The 19,440-nt window shown below is 37.5% G+C and overlaps 1 protein-coding gene across 2 annotated transcripts in view; it reads left to right on the top strand.

Annotated features, from left to right (window-relative positions):
- The window catches only part of Cap-D2 (CAP-D2 condensin subunit), a 410,800-nt gene that overhangs the window by 256,016 nt on the left and 135,344 nt on the right, over positions 1–19,440 (top strand). For both annotated transcript variants that reach the window (XM_067148430.2, XM_067148432.2), the window contains exons 10-11: positions 4,492–4,669; positions 13,835–14,012. In XM_067148430.2, the coding sequence (XP_067004531.2) occupies positions 4,492–4,669; positions 13,835–14,012 (356 nt within the window). The remainder of the gene's footprint in view (positions 1–4,491; positions 4,670–13,834; positions 14,013–19,440) is intronic.

Here is a 19,440-nt window from a genome sequence, read left to right as displayed (position 1 = left end):
GAGGAAGAGGCTGGCTGCGAGGCAACCCAAACCCTCGACACGGCACATGCTGGTCAAGAGGAAGAGAGCACATCCAGCGACATCGAGGAAGAAAGAAGATACAATCTACGTCCAAGGCAAAGTCGACGAGTGTGACAAAGTGTGGAAATTGTTTCAAGTTATAGGGGGGGTATTGATGCAAGTGCTATAAACTGATATAAATTGAAAACAATGTTCTCTCACCCATGTGTAACTAATGCAAATATCGAGCTCATTATTATTATTATTATTATTATTATTATTATTATTATTATTATTATTATTATTATTACTACTACATCATATGTACATACAATATGATTGCGCTGTTTGTGAGGTTATGTATGAAACATGTGCTGTACATAAATATTCATATGACTTCAATTAACATAAATGCCTGTAAATTAATATTATATAATTTATTCTTACCTACGTTATATATATAATGTGTAATCCAGAATTGTGAAACACACTGTAACTTCCAGAATGGTATAGGTAGACGAGAACGATGGAGAATATTCTGTACATTATATTCTATGTATTAGGCACTCTAGAATTTTTGAAAGGTATATTTTGTAATGTAGTTTTCTAGAAGCCTGGCCAGGCACATATATAAGGAGGTGGTCTTGATGGTAACGATTAGATATTGTTCAGTAAAATTATGAGTTAACAGGTTATACTTGTGACCATGTGTTGTGACATGCTTTTAAGCAGTCAACTGTTCCAACTCTGTTTCAAGGTTGTGATCTCCATGTACAGCGATTGACATTTTTTTAAATGGCGGCTTTGTGATGCGAGTGTTTTGTTTGCGACAGCAGTGATTGAGGTTATGTGTGTGTTTAATTTGTAAATAGATGTGAATAAAAGTTGTACCAACTGACAGCATCTCATGTGCGGCTTCGTGGATACGTTAATGTATTATTTTCCTTATAAAACAGGCATTGGTTTTCCCATACGATTCTAAAAAAGACATAAAATCATTTTGATATTTTTAATCCTTTTAAATACATACCTACATACATCATCATTATAGAATGTTATGCCTTTCAGCGTTCAGTCTGGAAGCATCTGTGAATTTACTAAACATCGCCACAATCGTCTATTTGCAACTAGTGCTGTGGCGTAATTTCGTTCTATACCTCTTATCTTTAAATTGTTAGAAACTGAGTCTAACCATTGCCATCTTGCTCTTCCTTTATTTCTCTTACCCTCCATAACAGAGTCCATTATTCTTCTAGGTGGCTGAGTGGCTCAGATGGTTGAGGCACCGGCCTTTTGACCCCAACTTGGCAGGTTCGATCCTGGTTCAGGCAGGTTGTCAGCTTTGAGCAGGTAGTTTTACTGGCACATAAAAGAACTCCTGTGAGTCTAAATTCCAGCACCTCGGCATCTCCAAAATCCGTAAAAGTAGTTAGTGGGACGTAAAGCAAATAACAACTGATGAGCCCACTGCTAAAGTCCACTGCGCATTAAAAAGATGTTATAGATAGGAATCCTTGAGTTGCTGGATAAGGATATTTTTTTCAAGTTTATAAACATCTTGAGAAGACAGTGTGACTGTAATTTCAATTGATCTCTGAATGAACAGCAGCATCGCTTGGAAACCAACTTTTTTTGATTTCCATGACCAACAACTTAAGGATTACTTTTACCACTTGTTACTTTTATACAGTGCACTGGACCTTTTTATGGATCTCTATTTTTTAACATAATGTAGCACATCTCTGGATTCTTAAGCCTCTACATGCAACAATTACCTTCCTTCAAGTTCCAAAAAAACTGAAGAGCCTTTCCAACATCCAGGTGTTTTTACAACTATGAATATCTTAAAAAAACAACGTAATTTCGTCTCAGTTCTTCGAATATACAGCAGCACATTTAAGAAGCCAGCATATGTTGAATTCCTTGACCCGCAACTGAAAAATTTCCATCCCTAACAACTGTTTAATGCTATACGGCGCACTGGACTTTAATCGTAAATAAAGGATGTGACTTTGACTCAATGGTTCTCCAATTGGATACCAGCATCTTAAAGGAGCCAGCATATTCTAATCTCCTTATCCAGCAACTCAAGGATTCCTATCAATAACATATTTTTAATGCGTACTGGACTTTTTAATGCTATACGGCGCACTGGAATTTATTCGAAAACAAACGACGTAACTTCGGCTCATTGGTTCTCCAATTGGATACCAGCATCTTAAAGGAGCCAGCATATTCTAATCTCCTTATCCAGCAACTCAAGGATTCCTATCTATAACATCTTTTTAATGTGCACTGGACTTTTTATGAATCTCTTCCATAGAGTTATTTTTTAACATAGTACTGCACAATATCTCACATGGTATGTACTTTTACAAGACCTTATGGGTCTTTACATTGTTTAATTTCTTCAGTATTTGTGTTTTAATTTTGCTTTAGGCTGACGATGAGCTAGTACTAGGTCGAAACTAGTCCCTAATCATTTATGTAATTTAAACTCTTTACATTCTGTATTGAAAAGGTGGACCCTAATAATACATTATTTTACTCTATTAGAAGAAGAAAGTAAAAGGTCTATTAGCGTAGATGAAGCCAGTGGACTGCGCCGTGCTCTTGAGGATACCGTATTCATGTTCTGGTTGTCAGTTTTTTACAAATTAATGCCGCATGTTTACATATTGTACAATCGGCTACAAAAACGCAAAACTGATTCAGTCCAAATAAAAAAGGCTATTTTTGACTTTGCAAAGTGTGTAACACAACAGTGTGAAGAAATAGATACAATTGTTTGTGATCTCACGGACTACAATACTTCCCATAAAAGACGTAGAGTAAATTACACAAGGACCATTGCAGCGAAAAAAGTCTGTGACATAATGAACCAGGTGCATTATAGGTTTGCATTTACTGGGTATATTGAAGCTGTAACACTACTGTACTCCGATTCATTTGACAAATTCTCTATAAACTTTCCAGAAAATTTGTTAAATTCCACTGTGTTACATTATCCAATGTTGCAGAAAGAAAGGCTAAAGACAGAATTAGAAGTGATTTATAAACGGACAGATTTCAGGCAAGTAAAAGGAGCTTTGTGTAACACAACAGCGTGAGGAAATAGATACAATTGCATGTGATCTCACGGACTACAATACTTCCCATAAAAGACGTAGAGTAAGTGACACAAGGACCATCGCAGCGAAAGAAGTCTGTGACGTAATGAACCAGGTGTATTATAGTTTTGCATTTACTACTGTACTCCGATTCATTTGACAAATTCTCTATAAACTTTCCAGAAAATTTGTTAAATTCCACTGTGTTACATAAACCAATGTTGCAGAAAGAAAGGCTAAAGACGGACTTAGAAGTGATTTATAAACGGACAGATTTCAGGCAAGTAAAAGGAGCTTTACCACTCATCGCTTTTATTTTAGAAAATAATCTGAAATCAATGTTCAGAGAAACGCTAAAGCTTCTCAGAATAATTGTGACAACACCCATGTCTACAGCTGAAGCAGAGTGCTGCTTTCAACACTGACTCGTGTTAAGACATTTCTACTCAACACAATGACCGAAGAACGACTGTCTGCTCTGGCAATTATTTCTGTTGTGAAAGACCTCATACACGATATGCCTGACTTTGACGATAAAGTCATTTCTCCGTTTGTAGATTTATGGCATGGAAGAATGGGATTCGTGTTTAAATAAAGGAATAACACTGCCATCGTTAAACAATGCACAGGCCCTACCATATTCTTCATTTGTATGGCCAGGGCAAGTAGACTGTACTACAATCGTCCTGTAGACTCAATAGTAGGCCTATCAGTTGGTACAGTAATTTGAATGGACTTCAGTATTACGTGGCCATCCAACGGTAGTTCGATAATGTATATAATGCTGTGAACGTGTTTCAGATAGACTTAAATGACAGTATGTACAATTAAATAGTTCAAGATACTTTAGTGACAGTAGGTTGTGTACATTTAAACAGTTCAAGAAACTTGGGTGAGGTAAGAGTCTAGATCATCGCCTTCTTCGAATGGGCACCAACATTTCATTCCACATTTTCTTTTAAAATGGAAAAGATGACAGTGAAGTAGGTGAGTAATGATCAAGTATTTAACATTGTATGATGTGTATCCAGGTATGCGTTTGTTTATTGTGTGTGTTAAGTAAGAACGTGAATTTGTGAAAAAAGTAGTGCCCCTCCACTAGTCCCCCTCAGGAGCCGCAGCTGGCAGCATGTTTCCTGTTTTGCATGTCATATGGAGATATTCGTCAGGTTGAAGTGATAATATTTGATTGTTCATGCATTGCTTTTTGTTGTGTTGGTTTAGTATGATAGTGGGTTTAGCCTTTTCCTTCTGTGATAAATACAGTAGTCCTTGATATTGGCTTCAGACTTAACATCAATTTTGGAAGTTTTATGTTCTTGATTATAATCATGCTTTTATAAAAGTTATACTGAGATTTGGATATATTATTTGCTTGCAGCTGATGAGGATCAAGATGAAGAGGATTCTGATGATGAAGGTAATGTCTTGCCTGAGGATGTTGTGGTTGATCATATAGACAAAATCCGTAATGCACTCCAGAAACAGGACTTCCGCAGAGCCTATAAGTTGATTCGTCATGTAGAAGAACATTTACCTCAAGAAGTACAGGTGCTCAAGTAAGAATTCTTTGTGATATCGTGTAATAAATGAATTCTTCACATAGTCACTGTGGAAAGTGATAGACTTTCAGTGGGTTCTCTTTTATAACAATTGTTATACTTTTTAACGGTCGTTTTAAATTGAATACGTATTCCTTCCTCAGACACTTTAACAGGCTAACTCATATGTTAGTCAGTTTTTATGCCCAAGATTTCACATTTACAAGACTTAGAATTGATATAAAGTGACCAATGCCCTCGGACTATGTGTCTGAGTTTTTACTCTTCTACAGGCTTAGTTGTTTGGATTGTGGAGTTTAATCCTGGTTCTAGGGGAGCACTGACTTCTTGAGCCCTATGAGAAGAGTTCAATCCTGGATCTGGGCTGGAGATCATGAATAAAGAAAATTTTTTGGCCTTTAACATTTTTTTCTAATGTATCGCTGTTGACCTATTGTTGTGTGGCTTGGCATTGTTGTGTTCATTCAGTTTTGGTCACTATTCCAGTCATGTTGGATCATGTGGACAGAAGTGTATTTATCACTCCAGTTAAATAAAGGAGAGAGTGGTTCTGTTATAAACTTCAAATCATGTGTTTTATAATAGGAGAAACTTTACAATAAATGTACCGAATGAGAAAAATTTAGTGTTTTTTTTTTTTTAGTGTAACATATGACATTGGCAGATTGATGAAGAAAAGTTTAAGAATGCTAATACATCAACAGAATCATTAAAAGGATCAAAGACTGGAAAATACAACAAATTTGATAGGCTTGTCTCAGGATTTGTGCAGGAGAAACAAAACCAGCATTCCACGAAGGTTGGAACTTAAATAGCGGCAACTGTTTATTTACAACAGATACAAAAGAGTTACATGTTAGCAACCTTTACTGTCCTTCAGTGTAGTCACTAGCGTCATATATAACTTGTTGCCAGCGATGTCGAAGTCGTAGTATACCTTTAGCAGAGCCGTTCTGTTGATGGTGCGAATGGAGCGGTCTACTGCCTGTCAAATCTCTGCAACAGTTCTGAGCTCACGAATCGTTGGGTTTCGATCACTGTCCAGTAACGCGGACGCTCATAGGACGACCTGCTCGATGAATGTCCGCCACAGTTTGCCGACCATCATTGAAGGCTTTTACCCAACGTGCCACTGTTCTGTAAGGCAATGCAGATTCACTGCAAGCCTCTTGAAGACCTTGATGACACTGTCGTGCTGTACGACCTCTGGCACATTCAATCTTGATCCAATTCTGTTGTTCCTGTTTGGAAAACATAGTGACAACATTACGTTAGACTGCTAGCTCACAAGTGACTGTGTTTCTCTCGCTTGTGTGCATGCAGGTGATGTGGGATGGGCGAGTCCGTTTGCTCTGAGGTAAGGTATGTATGTAACCAACGTGTGCTATCAGCAACAGTATTAGATTACGTTGCATAGCGTCTCCACAGCAGTGTTGCCACTATTTAAGTTCCAACCCTCGGACATTGATCCAGTTACTTGCGAAGTTACCAGAATTAACTTGCTGGAGGTGGCCTGTTGGTTAAAAGTTCTGACAAAACTGCGGCTAGATAGACATTTCTAAACGTCACCTTTGTATGTTTAATAATGCAAAAAGTATGTACACAGTGCATAGACCCTACAGAAGTTATCGTACAACGTTGTTCGTAGACCCTACAAAAGTTATCGTACAATGTTGAAGTACAAAGCCATCCTTAACCTTTTAACTGCCGAGTTACCAGTACCTCAGTGCTGAGTTCTTTCATTCGTATGTAAAAAAAAATTGTAGAAGCCTCAATTTTTAACTTATCAGTGGAGTGATTAGCTTAAAATGTATATAAATGTTGGTTGTTTATAAATCTAAATGCAAATGGAAAATCCTACACTTATGTTCAATATTATTTTGAGAGAAAAAAAATTACACTTATGTGCCCATTCGTGCATTATCTTTATACAAAGTAAAGAGCCCAAAGTAATATTATTTCCTAAAATCTGTAGGCAACTAATACATGTAACTCCTTAGAAGTATATAAGTTGATATTTTAAAATACTTTCCAAACCTGGAATGTGGTGATAGTTAAATGTTTTCTACTGGTTGTTTGTGATGCCGATTTGTTCAACTATTTGCACAAACTCCACTGGCACAAAAGTTTCTAAAACATCAATAATTTTCGGGTTGTCATCAAACACTGCTTGGCCCTCAGAGCCTTTCACAGTTACCTGAAACTCTGGTGAAGAAAAGTAATGCATCCGCCACGAAATTAGCGATAAAATAGCTTTTGTACTCCCCATGTTTGTCTTCTTTCGTTTAGGAGGCTCTGTTTCTCTCTCACGTACAATATTTTCGGCACTCTCTCTATCATTCTCACGTTCAAAATCACTTAACAATTCCTTAAAATGATTATCTCTATCATCACTTTCCGCTGTGGTTAATAACTGAAAGATTCTGTGATCCGAAATAAACATTGATGCAAGAGCAAAGAGATTGTTGATCCGCCATGTTTGTTTACATCACAGATGAACTCCATAGACGTCTACAAAAAGCTCTGTAAGTTACTTCCTGAAGCTATAATCTCTGATCAGTTAGTTCTACATAATGCCCAACAGATGGCACAACATTTCAGAGATCAAATTCGCACTCGAAAGTGAACTGGGAAACTAAAAAAAATTAAAATTCTCGCGAACCGTCTATAGACGGGCGTAGCACTGGTGGACCGGCCGCGTCAGTCCGTCTATAGGCGGGCATAGCACTCATCGGGTTAAGCTGACAACACAGACAATTGAATTACAGGCCACAATCTTCCAGTAATGGATGCAACTTTTAGTGCAACGTATTATATAAATTACTGGGTCAATCGCTAATCTAAGATATCTATCACTTTCTCTGTTGTTCTGTTTATGATGTCGTCTAACAACCAAAATAATTCTGTTGTGACTTTTCAAAACACTTAATTTTTTCAAGAATGCACGATTATCTTTAACGAGGTCCTACAGCAAAGGCAACTACATTAAAAATGCATTATATAGCTGGCATGTTCTTAAACCTGTGTCATGTAATTCATAGATAACTGCATTATTTAGTATAAGGTCTAGCCATGGTGAATGAAACATTATGTTCATTTCCATAAAAAGTGTTACATTTAAAAATGCTCTTTTAGCCATAGTCGAAACAAATTTAAGGTGGTGTAAACCAGTGATGCAGAGTTTTGGACTGTATTTACATTACGTCGCATTACTATGGTGCATTGCCTACCGGCAGATAAATTTTGTCACCTGTCAGCAATTTACATTATAGAACTGATAAATGCCTACAATATTTTGTATTAAAATAAAAACTTAGTTCTTTTATTTACTTTGGGGCTTATTAAATGATCTTAGTTTTCCTGCTATGGTAATGGAGTAGACCATACTGCCAATGACTCAGTGCCGAGTGTTGGATGCTGATAACTATCCAGACTTCCTGAGAGAGCTAATGGCTTCAGACAGATTGGCCACTTTAGGTGGGGTGATGGCCCTTCATTGGAGGAAATCACACTGGAATCCATCAAGCACTTTTTTGTTTGTTTGTTCTAATGTCAAAACAGATAGAGGAGGAATGTTAACTATTCATTTCTCAATGGTCATGGAGGTGGAAGAGGTCACGCCAGACGGACTGGCTGTGAAGGCACATTTATACTATATTTCGAGTCTGTGTCAGTCCTTCATAGTCCCAGTATTCAACCCTGCATGTGTCATTTCATTTGTACTGCAGAATAAGGAAGGTAGGGTTTCGGGTGAATCTGGGAGCTTCTGCTCTCTACCTGCATGTTGGCGGCAGATGTGCGATGATCATCTTTCTGAGAACTGTAACTATTCAGGAATTCAGTCCTCTGTCTGTGTCTGGGCAGGCCTATTTAGGACTACCACCCCACATGGGGAAGACCCTAGAAAATGTGGGCTAAACATCTGTACAGTAGAACCTTGATGCATCATTCTTGGAACTGTCGTTTTACCATACACATCATTCAATTTGTTCGTTCCAAAAATGTTCCATATAAACCAATGTTAAGTTTCGCTGAATCTATCGTTCCTCGAACTATCCTTTTATCACATTGTTCGTCAAAAATTATTTGTCCCCAGCCACAACTTTCCTGCATTGGTCGATTGTTTGTAAGAAAAATCGGAAAGTTTTTTTGAATGCGAGTGAAAGTTCAATACTCTAGCATAGAATAGCACCAACCTGTTACTCGAGAATGTAGAAGCGATTCATGGTTGCTAGTCTTCAGCAAGGATCTTATAGGCTGTAATGCAATGGACAGGTTATTCACTTGCAACCACACTATATAACCACCCCTATAAGCCTCCCGATACCAACGCTTCTCGACCCACTAACTGGCCACTAGAAGTATTCTTATTTATTTACAAGGATTAAAACAGATGCACTGTAAAACTCAGATTTGCCACCATTTTCTGTGTTGCTGTTGGCTGGCTAGGGTTGCCACCTTCGTCAGAAATAAGAAAATAACTGTTTTAAATCGTCACAGTGTGTGCCGGGTACTTCTTAATTAGTCACAGAGCGATTGTTTCGTGTAAGGTAATAATTTTATCTGAATATATGATGTAAAATTGGTGGATCTTTTGTATTTGTACGTTTTCAGTGGCATAAATACGGAACCAAAATGAAATTTTAAATATGATTGTTTCATACCGTGTGTATAGTCTTCTCGCCAGCCTGGTCTTGTAACTAGTTCCTAAGTTTGCAGCCTAGCATAGCTCGCTTTGACATCGTCCAAGACGCACAATGTTGAATTTCTAATCTCTGTGACATTGTCTGAGCTGCGTTGTGTTGGATCCTTAACCTATTGTTGTGAAGGGTCTACGGAATCTTTATTAAAATGCAGTTATCACCGTAATATCCTCGAATAACATTAATCTGCAATTAGAGAACTGGTATTAAAGGTTTTCAATTATTACGAGATGTGAAAGAAAGTGAAAAGAAATGGCGTAAAAGTCACACTTTTTATTTTCATCGCGTTCACCATGGTTGCAATATTTTGATGCCTTTGTTTAGTATGAGCATGTCTGGCTCCGTAGCTAAATGGTTAGTGTGCTGGCTTTTGGTCCAAGGGGTCCCGATAGAGTCAGAGATTTTAACCTTCCTTAGTTGGTTAATTTTGACGGTTCAGGGACTGAGTGTGTGTGCAGTCTTCAGCATTAGAATTCATCATAGTTAGGGCTGCATTTTTATAGATGTGCAGGTCGCCTATCAGGCGTCAACTCAAAGGACCTGTACCAGGCCTTTCTGGAGGCCACATGCTGCTGCTGCTGCTGCTGCTGCTGCTGCTGCTGCTGCTGCTACTGCTACTACTACTACTACTACTACTACTACTACTACTACTACTACTACTACTACTACTACTACTACTACTACCACCATCGTTTTTCATGTATCACAGAGGTGAAAGAAGTTGTGGGCTGGAATGAGTCTATCTACGCAAGTCAAAAATTAATTTAAAACTTCAAAATATTAAATTTCAACAAAACTCTTCACTTGGTGATAGAACAAGGTTTCAGGTACATAGCAATTTTGATACAAAATAGAAAACTCAAGGATTGGTAATTTACAACTTTTGAGCTTCAAGCTCCTAATTTACAAGTTTCCAAAGTCACCAATGTTGCGTTTAGTTAGATAGATAAGGAGAGATATCTCCCAAAACCCAATTTTCAGGAGTACTTTGCTCCAACGGTCAAATACGGCCAACCAAAGGCCCCACTCAATAGTACACAGAAATCTATTACAGAACTAACAAAAGAGCTTAGGTATATGCTCTACAAATTCAGCCAAGGAGACTGTGCTCCCAACTCTTACAGCCTGAGTAAGGCAACCTTTAAATATAAGTATGACCATAAAAGTACATAAGTAAGAAGCTAAATATTATGTACATTACACTGTAATAATAACTATAATAATAATAATAATAATAATAATAATAATAATAATAATAATAACAACAATAACAACAACAGCAGCACACGTCATCACTCATCATACACACGAAACAATCAGCGGTATTCAACAGGTAATCTCTACATGCAGTCTTAAATTTTGATATTGAGTTTGAGTTCCTGACAGCAGCTGGGAGTGAATTCCAAAGTCGTGACCCAGCTACAATGAAGGATCTGTTATATATTGAAGAGTGGTTGACGGGAATAGCAAGGGAAGTGCCAGATCTTGTGTTACAATTATGGAATGAGGATAATAAATGGAATTTTAAGAGATGTATTTGGGTGGATTTTCCTTCTGAGTTTGATATAGCAACGTAAGTACGTGGAATTTCAGTCGCCTCTCGGGTTTCAGCCAGGAAAGAAATGTGTAACTAGGGGTTATGTGAGCATCATAACTCAAGTTAAAAACAAATCGAAGACCAGAGTTCAATGCTCGTTGAAGTTTCATAGTTTGTTCACGGGTCGCATCAATGAGGACAGTGCCGCAGTAGTCAAGTATTGGTAGTATCAAAGTTTGGAGTAGTTTTAGCTTTACGTCTTGTGGCAAAATGTCCTTATGTCGTTTCAGAGGTTGTAGTGCCACGTACATCTTCCCACATGTATTTCTTACGTGTGCAGACCAGTCAAGAGTTTCAGTCAGGGTCATACCTAGGTTCTTCACTTCGTTTCTGAACGGGATTACGGTGGCATTTAATGTCACTGGAGGAAGAGCATAATTTTTATACATAATGTTTAATAATTTCTGAGAACCGATAATGATTGTTTGAGTTTCTTGGGGGTTGAGGAGGAGAGAGTTCTCACTGGCGTACACACTGAGTTGTTGAAGATCGGAGTTAATATCTCTTATTGCATTTGATATATCATTTATATTAACGTGGCATTAAATTGGTAGGTCGTCGGCAAAGAGGTGATATCTATTATACTTTATTATACTTTATTTTAGAGGAGATGTCATTAATATAGAAGACAAACAAAAGGGGACCAAGAACAGAGTCTTCGGGGGGGGGGGGTCCTTCCTTGCGTAGTCACCACTGAGAAGCAGTATCTTGTACTATAACATGTTGCATACGACCTGTAAGATATGCGGTGAAGAATTTTAAAGCAACATTACCGAAAAACGATTTGAGCTTCATCAGCAATGTCTGGATATTTATCGTGTCAAAAGCACTGCTGAAGTCAAGGAGTGTAAGTATTGTCACTTGTCTTTCATTCATTGCTTGTCTGATGTCCTCAGTCACTTTGAGTAAGGCAGTTGCTGTGCTATGACCCTTCTTGAAGCCAGATTGAAGCAGGTCAAGAAGAGAGTGAGCCTGAAGGTATTCCAGTATTTGCGCATGTACCAACCATTCTAATGCTTTGGAGAGAGCAGGGAGAATCGAAATGGGATGGTAATCGGATAGGAGTTTCGAACCTGGGCTTTTAGGAAGTGAAATTACATTGGCCTATGCGTACTTCCGAATTGTCGGTAATGTGCAGATATGTATATATCGAAAAACCTGTTCCTACTCATAGTGTTTGAAAATATAGGCGTGGCGATAAGTTCATCTGAGCTCCAATATAAACACAAGAGTGGTTTCTGACTTGCCCTGTTATTATTCATAAACTATAAAGAACTTCATTTCCCCAACAGGTACAGTACATCTCTCCATTTCAGATTTTTCAGAGATATAGCCGTTCATGGATTTTGTCTATAGTACTTGTTAGTTTAAAACCATTCATCATTCATGAAATGAGCAGCAAATTGTAAAACATTTGAGAGTTCCCCCACCTGGCATTTAACCCCTGTGTTAACACTGAAGTTTTCAATTTGAGGAGCTGTGTCCTGAGTGGGTTTAAAAAATGGTTCAGCACTATGTTGTACAAATATATCAACACCATTTACAGTTTCATAGTCGTCACTAAACTCGGAATATTTACACTTGTACAGGGAGTGGACTGAGCACCTGTACTCATGTTTTGTGACTTTCTTCTCTTTTCATACTCAATATCATCATCACTGCTAGTAATAAAATCATTCAGCGATTCACAATCTAACTCACGTCTAAACTAAGAATCACTATCCTCTAATATTTCATGCATTTCTCGATCGAGCGATTCATAAACATTCCGACTGGGCCCCGCCATCTTTACCAATCAGTTACTCAAACCGCATGGATTAAAATTATATAGCAATACAGTGCTGGTAATCTAGGGAAAAACAATGTCCTTGGATAGCTTCAACAATACTGCTAATGCTATCTACTGTCTGCAGAAAGAATTATCACACTCCAAACTGAACCATGCAGTATATTGAGAAAAGCTGTTAGTGGGCCCTTTGTCCAAGATTGTTGATGTTACTGAAGTCAGGACTTCCGCTTATATTTTTAATGTGTCTTCATAGTGCACACGTCAATATCCACTGTGATATCCAGTCTTCTCTTTAAAACACAACTTGACACATCCATTGTTCAGTTAAATTTCTTTGTGGACATGAAAACTAAGAATGAAAATTATAGTATGTCTCAATGTTCCAAGTTGACAATCTTAGAGGCTGGTGCAATATGTCATCAGTTGAACTGCTCCGCTCTGCCACAAACAAGACGAAAATAGCCATCATGATCGCCAACATCCGAAACGGATAGGCACCGAAAGAAGAAGAAAACGTTTTGTAAGAGAGCCCGTAACTTGGCCCTGTTGTCTTCCAAGTGAATACTACACACACACTAAGTCTCATCTCTGCCTAGCACAGCTCCACAGATGATGATGATGCAAGCGTCTCAAACTTTCTACTTTCTTCATGAAGACTCCCTAACATATGGTGACCTTCATTCACCTTTCCAGCATGTGATTGCTCATTCGCTGCATTACCAAAGCAGTTAGAAGGATAACTATGACACACTCTCCGCACCGTATAAATGCTATCACAACTTGGCTTCTTATGAACCTTGTCATGGGGTCAGTAGCTTGAGCCAAGAACTCTTTCTACTACCAATTCTCACTGCAGCCCATTTGTTAAGATAAGTACCTTTTTTTTTGTCAGTGTTTTACTCTTTATCTAATTGCTAATAGAACACACAATTGTCTTTTGTTTGTCTTATTTGTGGGGCTTTCTGAGAAAGTTAATTAAGGTTTTGTAAAACATGTGACTACTAAATGTACTGAATATGTAAAATGTATTCATACTCTAACTTACAACATGGTGCATTTTCTTCTGTTTTCAGGCCCAGTGTGGATGTTGAGGGTCAGATGCAGTATTACATACAGTTGTTGAGAAATATCTTTGTAACAAATGTTGTGGATTCAGGGATGAATGAAGGAGCGAGTAATGGAGAAAGAAAGGAGACAAGTGAAGTAGAGGATAAAGTAGCAAACCAGCGCAAATTAGTGGAGTACTTGGAAGTGAGTAGTAGCATGTTACATCTCGTGACACTTATTACATTTGGATGTACATGTAATCTTCACAGGCCTAGATCAGGTCCCGGCTGATGGCGAGCAACATGGCCCTGACTGCACAGGACAAGTTCAAGGCCATTTCCTTCTCACTGAACTTTTGCCTCTCTGGCCTACGTCATTACCTTCCTCACAGTAGTTGCTGTCCCTCTCTCTCTGCCTCCAAATCTGCAACTCTACAAAGTGACCAACAAATCTCTAGAAAAATATAGTCTGTGGTTAGGAAATCTTCTCAACTTCTACCAAAATTTTTCTAAATAAATGTTTCTGCTCTTATACAAACTGGCTGGCTAAATCTTTAGTATGTATATGCTACAAACCTATGTGGAAATCGGTTTTCTAGAATGAAATAATGTAAAAACTAGATCTTTTCTTCCATGTCATATGTTCATCTCAAAAACTGTCATAAGTCTAACCAGTGCAAAAAACCTGACTCCAAACATTGAAAAATTTGCTCTACAAAAGGATACCAGACATCACACTGCTACCCTGAATAAATGTGACATATTCGTTGAAAACCTTATATGAAAACAAACGTAATGACTAAAGCCCAGATTTCCATGCAAATGCATGTTTTTAAATAAGCTGGTTATCATTCTCAAACTTTGCAAATATTCGTTTTATGGCTGAATGATTCCAAGAAACCGTTCTTTTTCCCTGCATGTTTGCATTTTTGGCCTTTTTAGGAGAAAATTCATGCATAATGCATATTTTGAAGATTTTAGATTCAATAGTGAATATTTGGACATTTAATATTGCATAATATGACTTTCCTTGTGACGTTGGCGCGTATATCATGTTAACTTGCATGATAGTGCCTTTTATGAATGTTGTTTTGTGGAATTTGAGACTCTTTTTCCACATTATACAGTATGCCTACAGCTGAGAGATGGAGAGAATGTATTCCTGGCATCCTATGTAACAACCAAATTTAGTACATCTGTTGCTTGAGTAAACATTGACGTAAGCCAGAAGGCACTACGTCGATCTCTGAAATTCTTAGGAATAACCTATCCCGGTTATACATTGTTATAAATTGAAGCGTAAATTGTGCATTACTCATTGACGGCTCATTTCTTTGTCTATGTTAAACAAACAAAACAAAATTTGTATCACAATTCTGTGATGCTGCGTTACTGAACTAACAGCTTAAAAACCTTGGTTTTGCACTGAACCTTCTTCCGTTGTTATCCTGGATTTTCCTACCCAGAACTCTCACTCGTCACTTTGTTATCACAGCAGGTAATCGTTACCAGTTATTGAGGATATTCAAATGTGTCTGCAATCATCGCATGGTGAAGTAGCTGCGGCAGCTAGATATAAGTTGAACAAAGTGATCAGTTAAAATCCTGATCTTGAAATCGTCAAGCTCATGTAAGACGTATTGTGGTGGAAATGTAAAAGACGTACAATTTGACCTCACTTTGTCCCATATGTCTTCATTTATGTATGCACCTGTCACTTCTTATGACATATAAAAATTATTTTCTGTGCTTAAAAATGTGCTGACAGATGAACGGATGAGCTTAAATCAAGACAATTTAGAGAAAGTTGTACATTGTTTCAAAAGGAACTGAATGTTGATAGTACATATTTTCCAGTTTATTGTGCATGCTTTGCTATGTGATAGTGCATGAATGCATGCATATTTTGAGATTTGATAGTGCAATGAAATCCGGGCTCTAGTAATGACCATTTCAACCAAATATGAACATCATTAAAAAATTATGAACATATGTTTAAACAAGTATGATGGATCTGCTACAGCCCAAAAGAATGAATAAAACTCAGATTGGCATGCGATTTTTCACTGAATTCAGCCTGAATAAACTGTCATGATCCTACAATCCAGTATTCTAATTTAGAAACTTACCATAACTTCTCCAGGTTTTTAAATTATTATTATTATTATTCCGCAGCTTGTGTTGCTAATGCATTTTCATGGCATGCACAGAAAGGAGTGTGTTTTGCCTCCTGGTGGTTGGCAATCTATGACAGGGAATGTGATATCCTGTGTTTCCTCTGTGCACTTAGATTGTGCTAACTCGTGTGGTGTGGCCATCATGTCATGCACAGCCCAGTTTTTCAGGCCTAGCCAAGGTCGAGATAAGACAGATGTTTCGGAAGTTTTTAGAGATGTAGATTTCGGAGGACTAGAATTTATCAGAGTAAACTTTTCCTAACTCCGTACAGATTTGGCATATTATTTACTTTTAGAAACCTCGCTGAACGAAAAGAAGCAAGACCTGATGAGTAACAGTACTTTCTTTTTCTTTCACAAATTATAGTTATTGTTGAGAATATGAATGTTATTGTAGGAACCCAGCATGATAGAGATGTTCTTGTAGTCAATATGCTGTGTTATAAATATAAAGGTCTGGTGGTGAGATTCATCATCATCTGAGTATCCTTCCAGCGCACCGGGTAGGACTTTTGTGGACAATATGCCCCCATCGGTTCCTGTCATTATAGATTTCCTCTCCTTTCACATCCTGCAGCGTTGTTCCTTTCTCGCGATAAGGTCTGCATTTATTTGGCCGAGCCACCTTCTTCTGGGACCTCCAACAGGTCTCCTTCCAGGTACTGCCATTTCCAAGTATTGTCTGGGGGTTCTAGTCTCTTCCATCCTTTGCAGATGTCCAAACCATTTCAACCATGCATTGCGTAGTTTTTCTTCCATCGTACAGGTCATTTCCAATGCACTCATTTCTAATTCTGTCTCTTCTTGTTTCTTGCATAGCAGATCATAAAAATTTCATTTCACATGCTTACAGTTTGTTGATGTCTCTTTTCAATATTACACACAGGTCTCCAACCCATATGTCATGATGGGCAAGAGGTAAGATTTGAACATTGTTTGTTTGGCTTTTATAGGAACTGCTTTGGCGCACACTAGATTTTGTACCTGATAAAAGAATGTGGAACCTTTTGTCACTCTGTTCTGGATTTCCAATTTAGCACTCCCCTGGTTCGATACAATACTTCCAAAATGCTAAGCTTTCTACACATTCAATTCTCTCTCCATGAAGTTTGAGGTCACATTTGCTGGGTGTTCTACTCAGTTTCATTGCTACTGTTTTCTTCTTACTCACAGTTAACTTATATTCCTTAAATTTGGTTACCCATCAATCTAATTTCCTTTGGACTTCTTGCTCTGTTTCTCCCCAAATGGCAACATCATCTGCAAACACTAATGCATTCAAATCCCCAGGTTCTGCAGCTTTAATTTCTTTTAATGATTACATCCATGAGTGCAAGGAAAAGTAGTGGAGATAGTGCACTGCCTTGTACATCTCTCTGTTTGGAACCATTCAGATCTACCATTCCCTATTTGTACACTACTTTCACACTTTTCATATAGCAATTGCATCTTACGAATTAGAGAACTTGGAGCCCCTAGTTTATGCAGACATTCCCATGTTTTGTTCCTTGAAACACTGTCATAGGCTTTTTCTATATCTAGGAACACTACAATCAGATCTTTCCCTTTTTACCAGTACTTTTCCATTAGTTGTATAATGGCAAAAATTAGGTCTATTCCTCTGTTGCCTATGAAGCCGTGTTGTTGTTCTTCTTCAAATTGATGTACTATCCTTGTTCTTAATCTCTTCGCTATGATCTTTTCCAATATCTTGAGGCAGTGTGGTAGCAGGGTAATTGCTCTGTAGTTTGTACACTTTCATCTGCTTCCTTTCTTGAATACTGGTATGATCAATCCTTTTTTCCATTCATCTGGTATCTTGGTTTCTCTCCAGATTACTCCTAGTGTTCAATGTAGCCACTGAAGACCTTGTATGCCTGCTGCTTTGATTATATCTGCAGATAATCCATCTACTCCTGGTGATTTTCCTCCTTTTATAAGCTTCAGAGAATTTTCTGTTTTTAACCACATAATTGGTCTTTCTTCTTCTCCATGTTTGATAGGTGGTGAGATATACTCTTTAATTTAGTGTGTTCCTGTATCGCGTGGTAATGTTATGGACATGAAAACAATAATAGTAAGCAAAGAAACGATAAACCAAATTCACAAAATAAGGACAACTAAAGATAATATGAATAGACGGATTGCAGGATGTGAAGATGTTGGACTGCCCTCCCAGGAATGTAAACTGGGTGGTGCGTGTATTCTTGAATAAGACTCTCAGGTTCCTTAAAATATCATTTATTAAACATAACATTTCCTTAATATCCCTAAAAGATTTGTTGTTGAAAAATACATAGCTTGATTATGTTAACACACACAGACACAGTACTCAATGGCACTCACAAAATGTGAAGATATTATTTATGTTAATATTTCAAAATTGTTCCCTGACTTACAAAATAAGGTGACCATTAAGGTCTAGGACTATAAAACAATAAGTGTTAGTTTATGATACTACCTTTAGAATAGAAAGACTGTTGTACTGCAGGCTGACTGGACTTCAAACTAGCCCTCTGATCCAGGTAAAAGAATCCCTGGTCTGACCAGGAACTGAACCCAGGACAACCTGGTAAGAGCCAGGCTTACTACAGCTAGGCCACATGGCAGACTAACAATGCACTTGGTTGTACGATATTGATAAATTTTAAAAAAGGAAAAAGAAAGGAAGAAGTTGTTTATCATTACTTTTAACATGATCTTTGTACCAACAAACATGTGACATTTGATATGACTTGCCTTGAAACTTCTTTGAAGGGTGGAATAGGAAATACCAGTTGATGATTTATCGTGAAAATGGTGTTATTTGAGAGGTTGCTACATACATTTTAAAATATTTGTTCTTTTAAAGTACTGCCAATTGCAAAGGATTTAGGAGAGGTCATCTTTTGTGAAGGTATAGAAAAGACATGCAATTTTTAGTTCTCTGCACAAATATATTGTTTATTTTAACAAATCATGTATTTCATTACATACATATTGTAATATTCTCAAAACTAAGAAAGTGTTGTACAGTATATAATATTGGAAGTGCTATACAAATTGCGTAGATTCATCTAGTACAGTATCTTGTAAGTTTCATTTTATCATATTAAAGTTATGCCGCAAAAAATGTTTATGTTGGGAAACTCTGGTTAATGATTTCAATCTGCAAATTTTTGTTGTTATTCTCTTGTTTTATTTTGTAACATTCCTGACTGGCTGAGTGCTGCTATTTGGTTAAATGCTCACCCTCTGTACTCAAGATTGTGAGTTTGAGTACTGGCATGTTAAGAGGTGAAATCCTAGTATTTCAGCATGTCTTAAGATTGCTGGTCACTGAAGGGATGAAGAACATACGTATATCACTTCCTTCTCTTACCAGTACTTGATGAATGAGTTGCTGCTATTTTTGTTGTTGAAGAAATTTAGAAGGCATTTGATACAAATTATTCTGATCTTTTGTGTGTGTTTATT

The sequence above is a fragment of the Anabrus simplex genome, chromosome 5 (assembly GCF_040414725.1).
Source record: "Anabrus simplex isolate iqAnaSimp1 chromosome 5, ASM4041472v1, whole genome shotgun sequence".
Lineage (NCBI taxonomy): Eukaryota > Metazoa > Arthropoda > Insecta > Orthoptera > Tettigoniidae > Anabrus > Anabrus simplex.
This window is presented reverse-complemented; position numbering and strand designations above follow the sequence as displayed.